A 21,516-nucleotide genomic window follows, 5' to 3' on the forward strand; every position below is an offset into this window, starting at 1 on the left:
CACTGACAGGGATGTTTAAGGTATTTTGCTACTGCTCGTGAGCTTTTGTCACTTGAGTATTGGTGAATAATGTTGTCCCTGAGAACTTTAGGTAGCTCCTTTACCATGATTGCTCTTAAATCTTCCCAGCCAGTTGAGTGAAATCTTCCCAACTATTTGAGAGAAATCTTCCCAAATAGTTGGGCGAAATCTTCGAAACCGTCGGATCGAAATCTTCTTAAGCGGTTGGGAGAAATCTTCCCAGCCAGTTGGGTGAAATCTTCCCAGCCAGTTGGACAAACTCTTCCCAGCCAGTTGGGTGAAATCTTCCCAGCCAGTTGGGTGAAATTTTCCCAACCATTTGGACAAACTCTTCCCAGCCAGTTGGGAGAAATCTTCCCAGCCAGTTGGGTGAAATCTTCCCAGCCAGTTGGGTGAAATCTTCCCAGCCAGTTGGGAGAAATCTTCCCAGCCAATTGGGTGAAATCTTCCCAGCCAGTTGGGTGAAATCTTCCCAGCCAGTTGGGTGAAATCTTCCCAGCCAGTTGAGTGAAATCTTCCCAGCCAGTTGGGTGAAATGTTCCCAACCATTTGGACAAACTCTTCCCAGCCATTTGGGTGAAATCTTCCCAACCAGTTGAGTGAAATCTTCCCAGCCAGTCGCAACGTCTTTTATAAACACCAGGTGCAGTTTGCACTGGAACATTATTTTGTAGCATTTATATCTAGAACTTGATTTCGTTTTATGTAACCTTTATCAGTTTCGTATTTTAAACATACAGTACTGTGCAAAAGTTTTAGGCGCATGCAACGAAATGCTGTAGAGAAAAGACGCCTTCAAAAAAAAATACTATAAAGAGCAGTAAACAGTAAGAAATGAAGCAAAGCCAGTATTTGGTGTGACAAAAATAAATAAATAGTATTCTCCGGTACAGTTTATGCAGTTTTCTAAGGAAATGAGCTGTAAGTTTTAACCAGACGCAGTTCTTCTGGAGTCTTTGACCGTCACAATTGCTTCTTATATTTGCAGCAAAACCCCAGCAGCATTCATTGTGCTTTTTCACTTAAAAGTGATCTCTTGCGTAATATGCTGCTGTCTTTAATGACGTACCAAACTTTTTTTTTTTTTTTTTTTTTTCCCTGAAGGCTTTCAAATTGTGTGACCCTTAACCCTGTCCAGATTAACTAGAGCATGTGTGAAAGGGTCTCAAGGCTATCGGTGACTCGTATCGACTGGATTTCAAAGCTCGTTATTGGAATTGTGTCACAAAGGGGAAAAATAGATTTAGAGCGTCCTTATAGTCCAGTCACTGATGTATGTGTGTGTGTGTTCTTTTCTTCCTACTCCCTTTATCTTCTCTTGCTACTCTTCTACAACTTGCTAATGAGCAAGTAATGAGTGTGTGTGTGTTTGAGAGAGAGAGACACATATACACAGGAGCATGTTCTTGTGTCTCGCAGCATGGGTTCCACAGCTGCTTTCATTAATCACACTGCAGGGGGGAGAGAGCCGAGCTGACTGATCACACATGCATGCGTATGCGTGTGCATATACACACACGCAGGGACGCGTGCACGCGTTTAAACTTCAGCGCTCGCGCGTTACGGCCGTATACCCATAGACATACAGTTTCTTACATGTTGTCTCTGGCGTGTGAACACCATCTTGATATGTAAACTGGTGGCACTCTCTCCGCGTTTCACGTGAAAAGATGTGCATCAGTTATGGATAGCAGCAGGTGTCGAAGCATCTGCGTTAAAGCAGTGTGTATTATACTGTACAAGACTGTACTTTATGGCGGATATTATACAGAATAATGAGAGAATAAATGTGTCAGTGTTTAGTGCCCATGGAGGCCTGAGTGGAGCCAGAGGAAAACTAAACCCCTACTCGCTTCACCTACTGTATTTCCCTTCTACTAATTCAAGATGATAAATGACCTTCTCATAAACGGGCTTCTCTTTTTGAAGCAGACAATTAAATAATAACCGGAGCTAAACGATGTGAAAGCATTTCCGTCGCGGATTTACCGGGCGGGTAAATACCAGGGCGATATTTGAAATAGTAAGAATGCCGTGAGCGCCAGGACTTAAAAACATGCAGGGTTTGAGAAAGTTAGTGAACGTTATATCAGTGCGAAAGATCATGGTGGGGCACTGGTAAGGACCCTGGCTCACTACAGTACACATTGGGACATTGATAACTGAATTTCCAGGCGACATGACCGCGTATCCGCGTTGTAAAATGTCACCAGAAGTGTCAAAATATTTCAGTTTTATATGTAGGGCGGCTGTGGTTCAGGTGGTAGAGCGGGTTGTCCGCTAATCGTAGGGTTGGAGGTTCGATTCCCGGCCCACGTGACTCCACATACCGAAGCGTCCTTGGGCAAGACACTGAACCCCAAATTGCTCCCGATGGTAAGTTAGCGCCTTGCATGGCAGCTCTGCTACCATTGGTGTGTGAGTGTGTGTGTGTGTGAATGGGTGAATGAGACACAAATGTAAAGCGCTTTGGATAAAAGCGCTATATAAGTGCGCTATATTGTTATCTTAATCACCTGCACATCTGTCATACTTCAAGCAGGATCGTCGGCAAGCTCATTAGACTCGAACTGTATATAGAACATCGATTAAAGTTATAAATCGCTAACGTGAGTAATCATTCGAGAGCTACAACGACCAGAACGAGCTACCGACGTACGTAGCCAGAAGTTGGCTAAAGGTGCGTTCATACACTGAGCGACTCGCAGCGACAGTACGACCGGAGAACGCTCATTTTCAATGAGAATGGGCGATTTCCGGCGACCGGATGTGGGCGTGTCCAGCGACGCGACAAAGTTGAGAAAAGTTTCGCTTTATGCAAATTTTGAGCGACTTGGTACAGCGACTACCAATGGGAGTGAAGAAGCAGCCAATTAGCTTAGCTTAGCTTAGGATCTCAGCAGGTTTAAAGCAATTAATAAATAATAATGAAACATTCACTGTTTGTTGCAATCGAGCAAAATCCCAGTGTAGCTCCTATCTTTGGTGAAGTGTCCGGCTTGTCGCTGCTTCGGCGCCCGGGAACGCGCGGCACCAAGCCGGACACTTCACCCAGAAAACACCGAGGCCACGGTCGAAGACCTGCGGTCCGGCTTCCGTTCACCGTCGAACATAACGTGAATGACACCCTGATGGTGACGTAAACCAGAATATATTTGTGCGCTCTGGTTTCTATTGCGGTTTGGCTTGACCACACTCTTACTTGATGCAAGTCGCGCTCGTGTCTGAACCGATTCAGAAGCACGACGCGTGTAGTGCTGAGAGTGGCGTAACCAGAAATGAATTATGGATGCATGAGGAAATATACACGATAGATTCCTGATCTGTATAGTTAATTGTAAATGTTCCGCACTTATATTGCGCTTTTTTTAATCTTAGCAGTTCCAAAGTGCTTTACGCTGGTTCTCATTCACCCATTCACACACTCACACACCAATGGTAGCCGAGCCGCCATGCAAGGCGCTAGCTTTCCGTCAGGAGCGATTTGGGGTTCGGTGTCTTGCCCAAGGACACTTCGGCTTCCGCGTGGAGTCACGTGGGCCGGGAATCGAACCGCCAACCCTACGATTAGTGGACAACCCGCTCTACCACCTGAACCACAGCCGCCCAAAAAAAAAAAAAAAGAGTAAAAGAGATGTCAGACAGCAGTAGGACCAGATAACGGCATGAATTTGTGTTATTTATTCATTTAAGGCGCTATCTATATTAATAACGTTGCCATAAAATACCTTCATGGCGGTTCCACTGAAATAAAAGATTCAAATAACGTTAATAAGAAGTTGAAACTAATTCCAACTTCTATTATAAATCCAGATCTGCTTTTCTTTTGCAGTAAGCTCCAGCAGGCTGCTTCGCCGCTTCTCACCTCCATATCTCGGCGCTTATAGTGGAGCTATCTGGCCAGCAGCTTTCAAACAGAAACAGGACAAATTCATCATCCCAGTTAGCTAATCCTGTTTCTCATCCCAACAGCTGCTCTCCAATAAAACATGATTAAACAAAGCAGTGCATTCATAAACGTTTATTATAATCACTATAATAAACGTTACTACCCAATAGTGCATGCACTCGAACAGTTCCTATATCAACCCTTCTTTTTCCTGTAGAGACATCCTATTCTAATGTCAGACGCGATCGATTATCGGTGTTAATCACTAGAATATATTAAACGTGTAATACAAAAAAAATAAAATACAGACTCCGTGCCATTCAGGGTCTCGCAAAAACGCCGATGTGCTCCGAGCAGAATTTGAGTTTGCCGCCACGACCCAAACCCCCTGAACGTTATCTCATTTCATAACACGTCATGAAGAGATTAGTCTGAGAATAGAATGCGAGAGGCACACAGATGTTAGGGTCAGGCACCAACAGCATGAATCCACGGACCCAAGCAGTCCAGGCTGGTGGAGGTGGTGTAATGGTGTGGGGAATGTGCTCTTGGTAGACATCGGGAGTGTAAATTCCAATCAGCAACCACTTGAATGCCACAGACTAGTCCTTGTTCATCTCTTCATGGCTACAATTTAAACATCTTCTAATGCAGTATGATGATGTCACAAAGCGAAAGTCTGGCTTCATGAACATCACGATGATGCCGGTGTTCTTCAGTGGCCTTCCCAGTCACCGGATCTGAATCCAGTAGAAGCCCTTTAGGGTGTGGTCGAACGAGAGATTCACAGCATGAACGTGCACCTGAAAAATCTGCACGGACTGCGTGATGCAAAATCATGTCAACATGGACCAGAAACTGAAAGGAACGTTTCCAACATCTTGCAGAGTCCATGCCAGGAAGAATTGGCGTTTTGAGAGTATAATGTTCCTAATAAAGTGCTCAGTGAGTGTATATATATAGCGTTCGTGTGTACGTGCGAAGTCATATTCGCCGTTCTGGTTTCGGTTCGTGTCGAATTCGATCCCAAAAAGAGTCGATTCGATCCCAAAAAGTGTCGATTCGATCCCAAAAAGAGTCGATTCGATCCCAAGAAGAGTCGATTCGATCCGAAGAAGAGTCGATTGGATCCCAAAAAGTGTCGATTGGATCCCAAAAAGTGTCGATTGGATCCCAAAAAGAGTCGATTGGATCCCAAAAAGAGTCGATTGGATCCCAAAAAGAGTCGATTGGATCCCAAAAAGAGTTGATTGGATCCCAAAAAGAGTTGATTGGATCCCAAAAAGAGTTGATTCGATCCCAAAAAGAGTCGATTCGATCCCAAAAAGAGTCGATTCGCTGATTCCAGGCGATGGAACTTGCAACTTTAAGCGCAGCACTATATATTTCAGTAATTCAGCAGCGTGAAGAACTTGTCTGTCGTTCAGAAAGCCCACACTAGGAGCCATCACTTAAGATGAAATAATGATATACAATACAAGCTGTTTCATTCTCATCAATCTTCTCTGGTGACATGTCTGATCCTTTTATTCCTGTTAACATCTCTCTCTCTCTCTCTCTCTCGCTCTCATTCTCTCTTTTCCCCGAGGTGAACATTTAGTCTTCTATTAAGGACATACAAGGGTCCTTGACATTTAATTTCCTGTTTGCCGTGCACTTTTCCCCTCTGCCTGTGTGCCACTCTTTACTCCCACACTCTCCTTTCTTCAGTGTCTGTCTGTCAGCACATTGTGCTCCGAGTGTGTGTTTGTTTTTCAACTTGTGTGTGTTCCACGTCTCTGTTTCTCTCTTCACATTTCACACTCTGTGCACTCTCTCTCTCGCTCTCTCTCTCACTCTCTCACTCGTGCTACCTCTCACTCACACTCACTCGCTCTCTCTCGCTCTATCTCTCACTCTCTCACGCGCGCTACCTCTCTCTCTCACTCGCTCTCTCTCTCACTCTCTCACGCGCGCTACCTCTCACTCACTCTCACTCACTCTCTCTCGCTCTATCTCTCACTCTCTCACGCGCGCTACCTCTCTCTCTCACTCGCTCTCTCTCTCTCTCACTCACGCTACCTCTCACTCTCTCTCACTCTCACTCGCGCTCTCTCTCTCTCTCTCTCTCTCTCTCTATCTCTCACTCTCTCACGCGCGCTACCTCTCACTCTCTCTCACTCTCACTCGCTCTCTCTCGCTCTATCTCTCACTCGCGCTACCTCTCACTCTCTCACTCACTCGCTCTCTCTCACACGCTCTATCTCTCGCTCTCACTCTCTCGCTCTCTCTCTCGCGCGCTCTCTCTCTCTCGCGCTCTCTCTCTCTCGCGCTCTCTCTCTCTTGCTCTCACTCACTCTATCTCTCTCTCTCTCTCGCTTTCACTCTCTCTTGCTCTCTCTCTCTCGCGCGCTCTCACTCGCTCTATCTCCCGTTCACTCTCTCACTCGCTCTCTCTCTCTCACTCGCTCTCTCTCTCTCACTCGCTCTATCTCTCGCTCGCTCGCTCTCTCACTCGCTCTATCTCTCTCTCTCGCTCGGTCGCTCTCTCTCACTCCCTCGCTCTCTCACTCACTCACTCTCTCTCTCACTCGCTCTCTCTCTCACTCTCGCTCTCTCTCTCTCACTCGCTCTCTCTCTCTCACTCGCTCTATCTCTCGCTCGCTCGCTCTCTCACTCACTCTATCTCTCTCTCTCGCTCGGTCGCTCTCTCTCACTCCCTCGCTCTCTCTCTCACTCACTCTCTCTCTCACTCGCTCTCTCTCTCACTCTCGCTCTCTCTCTCACTCGCTCTCTCTCACTCTATCTCTCGCACTCTCTCTATCTCTCGCTCTCTCATGCTCTCTCGCTCTATCTGTCGCTCTCTCTCGCTCTCTCTGCGACATTGTCCGTCTTGAGCTCTCGTTTGATCCCGTCGCTATGACGAACCAGGTATTACGGGATATGTTGGTCAGGTGTAAAACCAGTTTGGCATGAAGTGCTCTGGAAAAGAAGGCAATTTATTCTTTTCTGATAGCCGTGGGGAATGGAATTTAATTATAGCTGAGGTTTTTGGGTTTTTTTTTTTTTTTTTTTAAAAAGAAAAAGCTTCCATCTGTTGGCTCCACAAGCCGCATGTAAATGTGCGCGCAATTATGACTTTTCATTTTATTTGCTTCCCGATTGGCATATCATTTTGAGTGTGTGCACTCACATTTTCACTGTGTGCGCAACTTTGATCTGTATTTTTTTGGATTGTGATGTGTGTGTGTGTGTGTGTGCGTGCGCCCTGTAGAGAGATAAATGAATGTGCTTGCTGTCTGCAGGAACAGGTGGCAAAGTCAGCATGGTGGCCCTACACACACATTTTCTCTCTTTCTCTCTCTCACTCTCACACACACACACACACACACACACACACTTGCCACAAACAAATGGAAGCAATTTGTGTAAATTAAGAGATAACTCGGTATCTACTCTTGTTCGACACGCTGATGTCCCTCTGGAGTACCTGTAGTTTAGCGTCTCGAGTCGCTCTAGAACAGGGTCATCATTTTGACTGAAATATGATCTTCTGCGCAGACGAGCAAACGTCTGGAAGCTCACAGGAAGTGTTTACCAATAGAGCGCTGAGGACACGCCTTTATTGTCAAGGATACAACACAGGTTACGCCGGGCTATTGGGAATTATTGATGCTTTTATTAACTAGTGTTTTGTTTTGTTTCTCTGTGTGTGTTTGTGTGCAGGTGAGCGTGGTGCAGGACTCGGTGAACATTTCTGGACAGAACACGATGAACATGGTGAAGGTTCCGGACTGCAGACTGGCTGACGAGCTGGGCGGCTTGTGGGAACATTCGCGCTTCACAGACTGCTCACTCTGCGTCGCTGGCCAGGAGTTCCAGGCACACAAAGCCATCCTAGCAGGTAACACACACACACACACACACACACACACTCTTCAGGACAGGCTAATAATACAACTTGATGTCTAGACTTGTTCGATATAGGCATTTAATATTCTATCGTATTTTATTTTCTTGAAAATCCTCTTTTTAAATTGGGACGGTACTATCTGTTTGTTTATTTTTGTTTTGCATTCCCTGTTAAATAGCTCGTTAAAAGAATTTTCCGAACATGCGACTGCGGTTCAGTTAACTCGGCCACTCTTAAAACCGAGGGTGTCTGGCTATTGGACGCCTCGCAGCAGCGGTGCCGAATGTCGAAAACGAAACCGAACGGGAAGAAAATGTCCACCCTTGCGCAAAAGAAAACGCCTCCTCCACCCTGGCGATTTGTTTGGGATTTTAAATCTGATGAAAAGGCTCGAAACAAGGGTGAAATTCGGTCTCCCAAGCCTAGTGCTGGCAGAACAGATTTCACCGGTGGAATATATTCGAGCTGGAACAACTAATCGATGATAAATCTCATTATCGTTCGGATCTCATTACGGATTAGTACTCACTACGTTACATCCGTTCCGAAAATACGCTTCGGAGAGTAAATACTGAAGTCGTGTCCCAAATGAAGTACTGTACACTTACACTATGCACCGAGTACTCTACCGTCTAGTGTGTGGATTTTAGAACGGTAATATCGTCTCAAACGGAACACGGGCGGTTTTTTTACTAACCGGAAGTAGAAGCCGCTTCCTAGTCGACGGCGCATGACATCATGAGCACGTAATGCAACTCCGCTAGCTTTAGCCTAATACCCAGAATCACCCGACAGTGACTTTTTTCAGTTTACCGTTTATCTCAACGCGTAAATGCTATTATATAATATCAACCCGCATATTAGCTTTTATGTTGTGTATATGAGTATGTATGCATTATTTTTTTACGGCCGCACAAAAAGCACAGAATTAACCTACAGTCCTAAATGAATAATATAGATTCTGGTGTGTATCTGTGTGTATTGGGTTCTTTTCAGTCGTATGTAATCGGACAAACAGGCGTGTAAAGTTTTAGTCTTAGACGTTTGTATTCGTAGCACTCAGTTTGTGGATTTTATTTCAAATAAACAAAAAAAAATGGTACTGAAAGCTTGTCGTCGTCCCCACCCCCACCCGATTAATCGATCCGTTGTGAGAATGATCGTTAGTCGCAGTCCGTGAATATATATTGTTACGTGGTTTAAGTAAAGGGTTAGGAGGAAATGCACATTTCTAAGTGGTTAGCACATTTCCTGGCACCTCACCTCCAGGGTTGGGGGTTCGAATCCCGTCGCCGCCTGTGGACGTTGCATCATCTCCCCGTGCTTCAGGGATTCCGGTTTCCTCCCCCAGTCCAAAGATGTGCGTTGTAGGTTGATCTGTGTTTCCAAATGATCCGTAGTGTGTGATTGTGCCCTGAGATGGGTTCGTACCCCGCCCAGGGTGTGCCCTGCATTGTGTTCCCTGGGATAGGCTCCAGGCTCCCCCACGACCCCATCTAGGATAAGTGGTATGGAGAATGTATGGAATACGTTTCCTAAAAGTCTTGTCGCATACAAGTATTTCATTCCCAACTCGTATGTACTCTCTAGTAACCTTTCCGCATACTTTGCACTTGTTTGCTCATTTGGATTGAACATGGATATCATCCAGTGGAATTGTACCTAAAAAAGAAAACACGTGATTATAGTGTTTTTTTTTTTTTTTTTTCCCCCTTGCAGTACTTCTGCATTGCAGAGAAGTTCTGCACTATAATTCTAGCCTGTATAAAAGTCATAGAAATGACCAGAGTTAATATCGCTCGCCTCCCTCATTCCTCTATCGCCGTTTCTCCCTCTCTCTGTCTCTCAGCATGTTGCTCGCTTCAGTCACGGCCCAACTGAGGCGGCGATCCTCGTTATCTCTCCGTATCAGCTCACGGCTCGTTAATCACCGAGGGGACGGCTGGTCGGAGCGGGTCGAGGCACTGAGAGGGGCCGGAGTGATTAGAGCAGGCTGCAGTGTGCCAGACTTCACCTGGTATTCAGACACTATCAGGGAAGCAGAGGTAGATGCCGCAGGTGGCAGGAAAAATGCCGGCCTAAGATTAGCCTTATCTGGAGCTGTCGAAGTTAACACCTTAACTCGAACGCGATTTCCTAGCGTCACGGTTTTTTGCCGCGATTAGCACTTCTCCGTAGTGATTCTTTAAACCGTTCTTTATGGTGCGGATTGAAAGAGGGCGAATTCTGCGACTTGTTTAACCCTGCCAGCAGTGCGAGCTGTTTCTTTGTATCAACAACCTGGCATGGAAATTTATACATTTAAAAAACAGATGGTCTGACCTGCTGCCTGCTGCATTTTTCACACTGTTGTTTGGTATATCGAGGGTTGTTTTTTTGTTTTTTTTTTTTTCCCCCCCCATCTTAGTCAGTGATGATTTCGATGCAGTTCTCAGCGCTCTGGTCGGTCACACTACAGCCACTCAGAGGGTTTTATTTAGAGTTGTGAAACCCGCGGCTGCTTTTATTGACTGTGTGGTGGAGAACAAACAGAATGCGAGTGTTTAATGAGTGAGAGGATGAAATGTTGGTCGGTTTTGTGGTCTCGGTACAAAAGGCCGTTATGATTGGCTTAAGGGCTTAATAAATGTAGTCTACTGGATGTCGGCGAGTAATCACTGCTTCTAATAATAGTTAGCTCAGATTCCAGTGGGTTGTACTGGTGCAAACTGGAAACTGTGCCAAGAATTTCCAATTCAGTGCTGCGAAGCAGTGAAAAGGTCACCGCATCCCACGTAGATCATGCTCGTACCGAGGCTAAAGCACAGTCTAAGGAACGTGGTTTTGAATACACGTGCCCTAGCGCCGGGCGATCTCCACGATTAATTTGATCGAGTCAGCTTTTCAAAACGTTCACATACGCCTTGCAGGATCTGCAACATGTTAATAATTACAAAGAAAATGAGGGATCATAAAAATTGCATTGCTTAAAATTTGTATTATTTAGTACTGCCCCGAATAAGCTATTTCACATAAGATGTTTACAGATAGCCCGCAAGACGCAATAATAACTGAATTTACCCGAATGAACCAGTGCAAAAGTTTACACACGCTCGATTCTTAATCCTGTGTGTCGTTACCTGGATGATCAACGACTGGGTTTATGTTTCGTGAGAGTTTTTCACGAGTCCCTTGTTTGTCCTGAGCAGTTAAACCGCCGACTGTTCTTCAGAAAAATCCTCCAGGTCCTGCGCAATCTTTTCTTTTCTAGCATCTTCTGACCCCTTTCCAACAGCGACTATATGATGTTCAGATCCATCTTTTCACGCCGACGACGACTGAGGGACTCGCTCACGACTATTACAAAAGGTGCAAACGTTCACTGACGCTCAAGAGCCTTGGGGGGGGGGGGGGGGGGGGGGGGGGTAAACTTTTGAACAAGATGATCGGTGTAAATTGTTATTATTTTGTCTTCTGGGAGACGTAAATATCGTATGTAGCTCTTGTTGGCAGTACTAAATAAATAAAACAAAAGAATCTACACCGATCATCCTGTTCAAAAGTTTACATCCCCATTTCTCTTAATGTACTGCGTTGCCTTCTAGATGATGAGAGAACGTTCGCACCTTTTGTAATAGTTGTGTACGAGTCCCTCCTTTGTCCTCAGTGTGAAAAGATGGATCTCAACATGCCGTGAAAGATATAATAACAATTTACACCGAGAAATAATAACAATTTACACCGATCATCTTGTTCAAAAGTTTACCCCCCCCCCCCCCCCCCCCCCCCCCCCCCAAGGCTCTTGAGCGTCAGTGAACGTTTGCACCTTTTGTAATAGTCGTGAGCGAGTCCCTCAGTTGTCCTCAGCGTGAAAAGATGGATTTACTCTGCTGAGAAAGAAGGGTTCACGAAGTTGTGCAAAAATAGTAACGGCACCATCTGTAGCGAATAGTGCAAACAATAGTGATTTTTTTTTCCCCCTAAATATCCTTTATTTAAAAGAACCATCGTTCGCACCGGTCGCTATCGATGATGCGGTTGCTATTTTTACGACATTTTCCGAAGAAAAATACCAATTTAAATTGTGCTCTAGAATCGTTCATAACCTTGAAAAAAAATCGCGATTTTTTTTTTTTTGCAATATCGCCCAGCCCTGACCCGCCCTGCCATGCGCGGTCTGCACCCAATCACCCAATCGCAGCGTCTCTCTAGAACACTGTGTCTGATGATCCCTGAACCGAACCGTTGGTGAAAAGAATGCAGGAGAGCCATCACAGCAGCAAAGTTCTTGCTTTATTAAATGGTTCTGAGGGTGGAAACACCTCGTGTGTGAATGGCCATACTGGTTTAAGCTGTCGGGAAGGCTAAGCGTAACGCAGATACCCGCTCTTTACAACCGTGGTGTGCAGGAAAGCATCACGCGGCATGCCGAACCTCGAGGCGTACAGGCAGAAGACCGACACAAAGAATCTGAGGCTACGTTCTGAACGGGTTCTCCAAAACTGGACCGTTGATCGTGGTATAAAATACCAGATTTTTTTACCATCTATCAAGGTGCCTGTGATGTTCCTGTACCACAGTCAGAATGGAATTTTCAATTCAATTTGATTTCTCGAGCGCTTTTTTTTACAACGGACATTGTCTCAAAGCAGCTTTACAGATGCATATAAACACAGGATACGGATTTTAAGTGTGTGAATTTATCCCTAATGAGCGAGGGGAAAAACTCCCTAAGGTGATATGAGGAAGAAACCTCGAGAGGAACCAGACTCGGAAGGGAACCCGTCCTCGTCTGGGTGACGCCGGATAGTGTGAAAGTGAAAGGAAGTTCATTATGGATTTAACATGAAGTCTGTTTGTTGAACTAGTCTTTAAAGACGGAATCTTTAAATACGCTCGTGTTATGTTGACTAGGCTTTAAAATGCCGGTACTTTGCTTGTGCTTGTGCTTATATAGGAGAAATGTCAAACTTCCACCGTGTAAAGGGTTTTTGCCAGCCTCCACCCATTTGACAGCACTATTGTTTTCTTAACAATTACTATTATATGGCCTGGAGGGAACCGATGCCATGCGCTCTCGTTCTGAATTCGAACATATGGCAGCAGGTCCCATATGGTTTTCTTTTCTGCTAGGGATGATAGAGGATTTGCTCTCTGTTATTATGGTAATTAAAGGTGCAACCAGATGGCAGTCTCAGGTCAGAGCAGGGTGATGATCTAAGATGGCGTCTCACGCTCTTATTCGTGTGGAATCGTGCGGAAACGGCTCACCTTTTCTAATTCTACGTACGTTTAATGTGCACGGTTGCTTTATTTTTCTGCTTGGCTGACGATTGCTGATGTCCAAACTTTAAAGCTTGATCGACTTGAATTCCGCCTGTTCTTTCTCTTTCAGCTCGTTCTCCTGTTTTCAGCGCCATGTTCGAGCATGAAATGGAGGAGAGCAAAAAGGTATGGTGGTTTTTAAAATGTATTTATTTATTTATTTATTTTTTTAAACCCTCTCCTCATTGTTTCTCTCTCTCTGTGACTCTCAGTTGCCTTGTCTGGCTTTTATTCTCTCATTAAACCTCAAAGAGTGGAACAAAGCTCCCACGGTGTAGGAAGCAGTAAAAGACGCAGAGCCTCCCTCGGACTCTTTGGTGCGCGCTACCTGACGGTCTTAGATCATGTGTTATTCCACGATCTCGTTTAGTCGTCCTACAATGCAGAAGTGCCTTAGTAATCTCTCTTTAGGGAAGACGTCCGCAGTCCACACGCCTCGTCAGAGTACAGCAGGAAAGAGGAGCGAGACGAAGAGCCTGTTTACACTAGTGCGTTTTCCGTTTTTAAAACGAAAGCGATCCTCGTCCACGCTGGCCTTTCAGAAACGATCTCCGTACACACTACACGGCCGAATACGCATGTCACATGACCATTCACGCACACTGGGCATGCGCGTACAAGTGTAAGCAGGAAGTTGCTTGCTAATACGAACCGGCGCTCCATGTAGGGCTTACGCCGCTTAGTATGTGCGTTATAGCTGACACCTGGATGAACACGCTATATGACTGTAAGTCTTTCCCTTCGAACGCTATTAAAGTTAGAAACGTGTATACCAATATGTAACTTTAGAGACGGTCCCTTAATTTGCGCATATCTGCGAAGATCGAACCTCCAGCGTCAGGCCGACTGTATGCCAGTCCGCTTGGTTCATCTCGTCTTGTGGCTTGTCAGCACAATCCCACCACTAGGGGCCGCCCCAGAGTAACATGTTACAGTAGTATCATTGCTCTTCCTGTGAGACCCGGATGTGAAGACCTGAATTTGTGAGGTTGACGACTAACGTGTTGAAATACTACCCGACGAATAATGAAGGTGGTATTTTAACAACTGAACCGTATTTTAGAAAGCTGAATGTGTGTGCATTGAATCTTGAATGCTGGAATTTTGTTTTCAGTCAAAATATACACGCCCAATGAATTGCAGAGGAAACGAATTCAAGCATTGATATTGCTGCATTTTATTTTTTATCCTTTCCAATTTGTGCCAAATTTCTGCGGTGAAAAATTCACGTATTGTTATTGCGATGTGTTTTTATTCAATTCATGTAATGCACCATGCCACTTTGCCTTGAGGACATTTGGCATTGTTGTACTTCCATCGTTTTTCTATTATAGTTAGTGTTGAAATTTGAAAAACCTCTCCCGTAGCCTTCGAACCTACAAAAAGCTCTCGTGCAATAAACGAACAACCATTTATTTGCTTTTTATAAATTCTGTTATTTTTTTTTTTTAATATATGTCTATTTTGCGGATCATTTTATTCTCCCACCCATCAAAATCTTGTCCCGCTCTGCACTCTATTGCGTCGGGCGTCTAGTGGAAAGCAGCGTGAAGATGGAGCGGTTTGTAGACGATAAAAAAAGTTGTTTATTTCTTTCGTTTGGAGAAATATGAGGTACAGTCAGTAAGCCCAGAAGTATGTTGGGTGAGCTGAGCTGTGGAAGTTAATGTAGTTCAGTATCTTGGCAGTAACAGTAATACCCTGTGAACCTCATTGTAATGTCTGAGGCTTTTTTTCCTGCACGGTGACAGCGCTGTCCTAACCCGCTCGATCCTGACACAGCAGTATTCGCTGTTATCCTCTCACTGACACGCTTCCTGATTTCTCCATTTTCTCCCTACACTTTCCTTCCTTTCACAATCTGCCGGGTCACTGTGCCATTTTTTTTTTTTCTCTCCTCTCATCTTTTTCTGCTTCCCTCTTTCCTAGAATTTCATCATACCTTGTTTTTTTTTTTTTATTATTAGCTTTTCAGATGTGCTGGCATTTGGGATGTCTAGATTTGACTCTGGAGAAACAGGGGTTCTTCTGAAGGCATTTCCTCTTGTTTGTTAAGGGGATGTTCAGTCTTAACAGGTTCCGGCATCTCACACACTCTGTCTTACTGTCTTTCTTTCAGTCTTTCTCTCTTGTGCTTGTTTTTCTCTCTCCCTGTCTGTCCCTCTCTCTTTTTCATGGTGTCTCTCCATCCCACTGTTTAATTCTCTTGGTTTCTCTGTTTGTCTTTTTTTTTCTCTTTCTGTCTCTCTCTACCCTCCATCTCTCTTCTCTCTCCCTCTGTCACCTGCCTACTCCTCGCTCTTACTGCGTTTCGCTCTCTTCCTCTCTGTCTCTTTCTCTCCAGTCCTCGGTCTGTCTCTCTCTGACTGTCTACCTCTCTTTCTCTTTCTCGCTCCTTCCATCTCTCCTCTCACTATCTCTCTACCCGTTCTCTGTCTTCTGTCTTGCCCTCTCTTCCTGTCTGTCTCTCTACCTCATCATCTTCTTCTCTCTTTCTTTCTTTGCCTGTGGTCTAAAAGAGATGTTGGGTATTTACACTGATCAGCCATAACGTGAAACCCACCTGCCTAATACTGTGCAAGTCCCCTCTTGTGCCACCGAAACAGCTCTGACCCGTCGAGGCACGGACTCCACAAGACCTCTGAAGGTGTGCTGTGGTATGTGTCACCAAGACTTTAGTAGCAGATCCTTTAAGTCCTGTAAGTTGCGAGGTGGGGCCTCCACGGATCGGACATGTTTGTCCAGAACATCCCACAGGTGCTAGAGTGGATTGAGATCTGGGGAATTTGGAGGCCTTGAGCTCTTCTTCATGTTCCTAAAACTATTCCTGAGCAGTTTTTGCAGTGTGACAGGGTGCGTTATAATGCTGAAAGAGGCCCCTGGCATTAAGGAATACCGTTGCCATGAAGACGTGTACATGGTCTGCAAATCTGTTAAGGTAGGTGCCACAGTACAGTAGCTCTTCTGTGGGTTCGGATCCAGGCCTGCAAGCCCATGACCTTATCGCCTTTTGGTAGGTATTAACCACTGCGTCCCGGGAACACCCCACGAGACCTTCTGTTTTTGGAGCTGCTCCGACCCGGTCTTCTAGCCAACACAATTTCGCCCTCGTCAAAGACGCTCAGATCCTCACGCTTGCCCACTTTTCTTGCTTCCAACACACCAACTTTGAGCTTGCCGAATAATATATCCCACCTCTCGACAGGCGTCATTGGAAGAACGTTATTAATCAACGTTATTCACGTCAGCTGTCGGCGGTTTTAGCGTTCTGGCTGATCGGTGTGTATATAGTGTAATAGTAGATATAATGGGTGAGAGGGTAAACCGATCGTATGCTTGTGCTTTACGTACATAACGTCACTGATCCGATGTGTTGCGTCGTCATTTCTCGATCGATCGTGATGTCTTTTCATCTATACAAAGGCGCATCGACTTATACGGTAAGAACAGTTGCTGCAGTCAAGGTGCGTGTGTACAGACTGCTGCACATACACTGTGCGGCTCTTTTGTTAGTCAGATGTTGATAAACGACTGTTTGAGTGAAGTCTTGCTTTGACCTTTTGTTTTGAAAAGTGTGAACTTAATTTAGATTTGTGGGTTTTATAGACTTTTTCACTCTTCCTTTTTGCTTAGTCATAGCAGAAAGATGTGTGTGTGTGTGTGTGTGTGTGTGCTTTATTACGGAGCTCTATTGCGTTGACCCCAGTCGTGTTCTGCTGGTCACCGTGCTTTGGATAAAGCAGGATTGTAATTGGTTCCCAGGCAGAGCTGGAAAAAGGTGCTCGGTGGCTGTTAGCACAGCAGTGAGCGATAAAAAGCTGCTACAGGGGCCTGAGGCGAGAGAGAGAGAGAGAGAGAGAGAGAGAGAGAGAAGGATTAATTCTAGGAAATCAACCTGAAAGGAGGAAGAAAAAAAAAAAAAACTAGAAAGAACATAGTGGTTTGTTTCTTGGTTTTTCCCGCCCGAGTCAGACAGAACGTTCTGTGCCCTTGTGTCAGCTTGGTTCGAGTTTTATTTGTGAAGAAGAGGCACTTATGTTGATTATTCCGAAGTAAGGGGATGATAGGTGTCCATCGTTGATTACGATCGTATCAGGCTAATCCCAGGATTGCGATGTGTGCGCGCCGTGCGTACACATGCTAACGTGAACAGTGTGCTGCAAGCGAAGGATGCCGTGTCCTTAAAGTTCTTAAGAGGTCCATATAAATCACGTTAAAGCACTTCCACACAGGAAGTCCCCTTTGACCTGCTCCATGTCTTTCTTTTCGGTTTTGTCGCTTGAATTCGAGGACCCGTAGCAGCTCTGTTTTATAGCAGTGGCCGAGTATGACGTGTGGGTATCTCCGTCAGACAGTCCTGTAACAGTCCGAAACGAGAGTGATGATCAAACTAACGATAAAGGTATTCGCTTAGGAGGAAAAACAAAAGGTCTCGTGTTTTGACGTGAATATAAAGGGGTAGCTGATGGAATGCGTAAGGGGTGATCCATGGATAGGTGCGCGTTACACGTTGTGGAGGCGGGGGAAAAAAACGCCTGATGCGAAGCGGGGTGTTTAAATCGTGTGATAAACGCCTGGCTGTGGATTATCCCGCTTAGACCGTGGTCACCTGCCAGCGTCGACAAGTTAAAGCTGTCATTAATGTTCATTTTCGGTCATGAGACCTAGAATTCTGCTTGCTTTCTCCAAACCTGGAGTCTATCCCAGGGAGCATCGGGGACAAGGCGGGGTACACCCTGGACAGGGTGCCAATCCATCGCAGGGCACAATCACATACACACTCACACACCCATTCATACACTACGGACACTTTAGACACGCCAATCAACCTACCATGCATGTCTTTGGACTGGTGGAGGAAACCGGAGTACCCGGAGGAAACCCCCGCGGCACGGGGAGAACATGCACACTCCGCACACACAGGGCCACGGTGCTACTCGAACCCCCGACCCTGAGGGTGTGAGGCGAACGTCAACTAGCTTTTTATCTCGGAATATTTCGAATTGAAACGTTCTGCCATTTTTCGGGACCAACGACTGAAAGAGTTCGCAGGACGTTACGGACGTTACAGACGGACGGACGGACGGACGGGAGCTGTAGTGCAGCTGAAGAGAATATTACCGCCGTGTTTTGTCTTTCTTGTGTTTTGCAGAACCGAGTGGAGATTAACGACGTGGAGCCCGAAGTGTTCAAGGAGATGATGTGTTTTATCTACACCGGAAAAGCACCTAACCTGGACAAGATGGCTGACGACCTGCTTGCTGCTGCTGACAAGGTCTCTCACACACACACACACACACACACACACACAGGCACACAATGTTCCTGTTTTAATAAATGAAGTAGAATAACACATTCTGAGCAGCACTGATGAAGCCTGTCTTTTAAAAGGTTTCCACTGCATAAGCACCTCACACTCGCATTGTCCATCGTTTTATTATTACATCACTTTTCATTGCTGTTTAATTCTTTTATTAATTATTTTAAATGTTTTCAGCTGTTTTGGCCTTGTGCAGCTTGATAACAGTGGTGTGTTCAATGCACAGCTCATAATGGTCGCAAAAGAGAGAGTGTGTGTGTGTGTGTGTGTGTGTGTGTGTGTCTCATGGCCTTTCTTTATAGCTCTCGGACCATCTAGTGTGTACCGCCGGTGGATTCTCTTGTCATGAAACATCCCAAAGCTCCTCACACTGTCTTTTTGGCACCGTTTTTTCTTCTCCGGGCCGAGTCTCGGAGGAGACCGCGTGCTTTTAGTTTCTGAATGTCTGAAACACTGTAGTGTGTCCTGTTAGAGAGTTGCTCTTTTCCTGTGTTTGATTCTCAGGTGATTTTTATTGTAGCTGCTACAACACTGACTACGTTCACACGGACAGCGGTAATCTAATCTAATCTAATCTAATTATCGACCTTACTCTGAGTACGACAATATTGTGATGGTGTTTACACGAGTCGCGTTTAGAATACTCCTCTCATGTACCCGTTTTACACGTTATAGAACATAATTAGATTAACAGCCCACGTGATCGCGATTACGTCACCGCGCCACGCCGTCCGACGTCCATCCAGAATTTCACGTATCGACATACAGTCGGTCTTCGTCATGGAACCGTATACAGTTCTGGGTGTTTTTATTTAATTTTTTACAAAAGCTGTAAGCGCGGGTAATTATCCGTCACGCCGTACGTGCGAATAGACGACCGCTTGACGCCGTGCGCGCGTCCCAAACCGCGTACTCGCCGTCTATACAGTAGCCGAGATACACGTATCTCTCCTACCACGGGCCTATAGTAGGCAAGTATGCGGTTTGGGACGCAGCCGAACTCTCTCATTCGCCGTAAAAGTGCCGTGTGTGATCGTGTCCTGTTTTGCAAAATGCGGTGAAAGCTCTCACACGGCGTTCATAATGTGATTGAGGTGTTTACACGTCGATAATGCGAGTACTCCACGTGTCTCAATTCGAGTGTGACCTTAATTAGATTAAGGTGGGTAAAGTTTGCCGTTTGCACGCTGGTTTCTTAATTAGAGTACGGTCTTGATGGGGTTAAGAGTGGATTATTGTTGTCCATGGAAACGCACTGACTGTTCTGTCGTACCCTGATTAGTGAGCAGATGTCGTAACCCGGAAGCCATTCGCCATTTCTGTACATTTATGGCGTTTGGCAGACGCCCTTATCCCTTATCCAGAGCGACTGGCGTTCATCTCATTTATACAGCTGAGGGTTAAGGGCCTTGCCCATGGGGTCGCTTGGCAGTGCTGGGGCTTGAACCCCTGACCTTCTGATCATTACCCCGAAGCCTTTAACCACTTTTTATGTGATTCGACGTGTTTTGATTTCATTGGTCCGAATCAGTCGGAGCGTGTTGGATGTGTACATGACTCTTCTCTGTCGCTCTGTGTGCAGTATGCTCTGGAGCGCTTGAAGGTGATGTGTGAGGACGCTCTGTGTACGAGTCTGTCCGTGGAGAACGCCGCCGAGATCCTGATTCTGGCTGACCTGCACAGCGCCGATCAGCTCAAAACCCAAGCCGTCGACTTTATCAACTAGTGAGTGACTGGAATTGAACCCTTCTCTGTCCTTTGCGATCATGTCGTGATACGCTCCGCTGACACACGCCTCACAAGAGCTGTAAAGTCTACACGAATGTTCACCTTTAAGGTTGTGGTACAGTGATTGGTTCAGACCTGCCGGTTCCTTCTTATTGAGGTATTATTTCTATTTCCTCTTCCGGGTAATCGACCTTTCTCTCCACCAGTTTGTAGCTGGAATCGAGCGCTCTCCTTTTCTTTCGTTTTTCTTTCCTTTTTACGAGCGAGCTGATGCAAGTATGTGTTGCGTCTCAGCGCTGCCGTTTCTCAGTACGCCTTTATCTGTTGTCTGTCTCTCTCTCTCTCTCTCTCTTTCTGTGTCTCGCTCTGTCTTTCTCCGAGTGTGTCTCTGTGCATGTTTCTCTTCGTCTTTCTCTGTGTGCCTGTCTGTGTGTTTCTCTCTCTTTCAGACACGTTCTGTGTCCTTTTTCTCTGTCTCCGTCTCTCACTGTTTCCTGCTCTCTGCCTTTGTCTCTGGGGTTTTTCTGGCTGTCTGTCTCTCTTTCTCTTTCTCTCTATCTCTTTGTCTCGCTCTGTCTATCTGTCTCTCTTTTAGTCTGAGCGTGTCTCTGTCCATGTTTTTCTTCGTCTTTCTCTGTGTGTGCATCTCTGTCTCTCTCTCCGTCTCTGTGGTTCTCTCTCTTTGACATTTTGTGTCTTTTTCTCTGTATCTCTCTCACTGTTTCTTGCGCGCTGCCTTTGTCTCTCTCTGTCTGTCTGTCTCATTCTGTGTGTCTCTCTTTCTCTCTCTGTCTGTCTGTCTGTCTCTCTCATTCTGTGTGTCTCTCTCTCTCTTTCTCTTCCTATCTTTCTCTCTCTCTCATTCTGTGTCTCTCTCTGTCTCTCTCTCTCTTTCTGTGTCTCTCTCTGTCTCTCTCTCTCTATCTCTGTCTCATTCTGTCTCTCTCTCTCTCTCTCTCTCTTTCTGTGTCTCTCCCTGTCTCTCTCTCTCTCTCTCTCTCTCTCTCTCTCTCTTTCTGTGTCTCTCTCTCTCTCTCTCTCTCTCTCTCTTTCTGTGTCTCTCCCTGTCTCTCTCTCTCTCTCTCTCTCTCTCTCTCTCTCTCTCTCTCTCTCTCTCTCTCTCTCTTTCTGTGTCTCTCTCTGTCTCTCTCTCTCTCTATCTCTGTCTCATTCTGTCTCTCTCTCTCTCTCTTTCTGTGTCTCTCCCTGTCTCTCTCTCTCTCTCTTTGTGTCTCTCCCTGTCTCGCTCTCTTTCTCTCTCTCTCTCTCTTTGTGTCTCTCCCTGTCTCGCTCTCTTTCTCTCTCTCTCTCTCTCTCTCTCTCTCTCTCTCTCTGTGTCTCTCCCTGTCTCGCTCTCTTTCT

The 21,516-nt window shown here is 45.7% G+C and overlaps 1 protein-coding gene across 7 annotated transcripts in view; it reads left to right on the forward strand.

Annotated features, from left to right (window-relative positions):
* spop (speckle type BTB/POZ protein) overlaps positions 1-21,516 on the forward strand; it is a 123,292-nt gene that overhangs the window by 98,287 nt on the left and 3,489 nt on the right. For all 7 annotated transcript variants that reach the window (XM_017452449.3, XM_053675510.1, XM_017452441.3 and 4 more), the window contains 4 exons: positions 7,616-7,793; positions 13,177-13,232; positions 18,259-18,381; positions 20,009-20,151. In XM_017452449.3, coding sequence (XP_017307938.1) covers positions 7,616-7,793; positions 13,177-13,232; positions 18,259-18,381; positions 20,009-20,151 — 500 coding nt within the window. The remainder of the gene's footprint in view (positions 1-7,615; positions 7,794-13,176; positions 13,233-18,258; positions 18,382-20,008; positions 20,152-21,516) is intronic.

This window comes from Ictalurus punctatus, chromosome 2 (genome assembly GCF_001660625.3).
Source record: "Ictalurus punctatus breed USDA103 chromosome 2, Coco_2.0, whole genome shotgun sequence".
Lineage (NCBI taxonomy): Eukaryota > Metazoa > Chordata > Actinopteri > Siluriformes > Ictaluridae > Ictalurus > Ictalurus punctatus.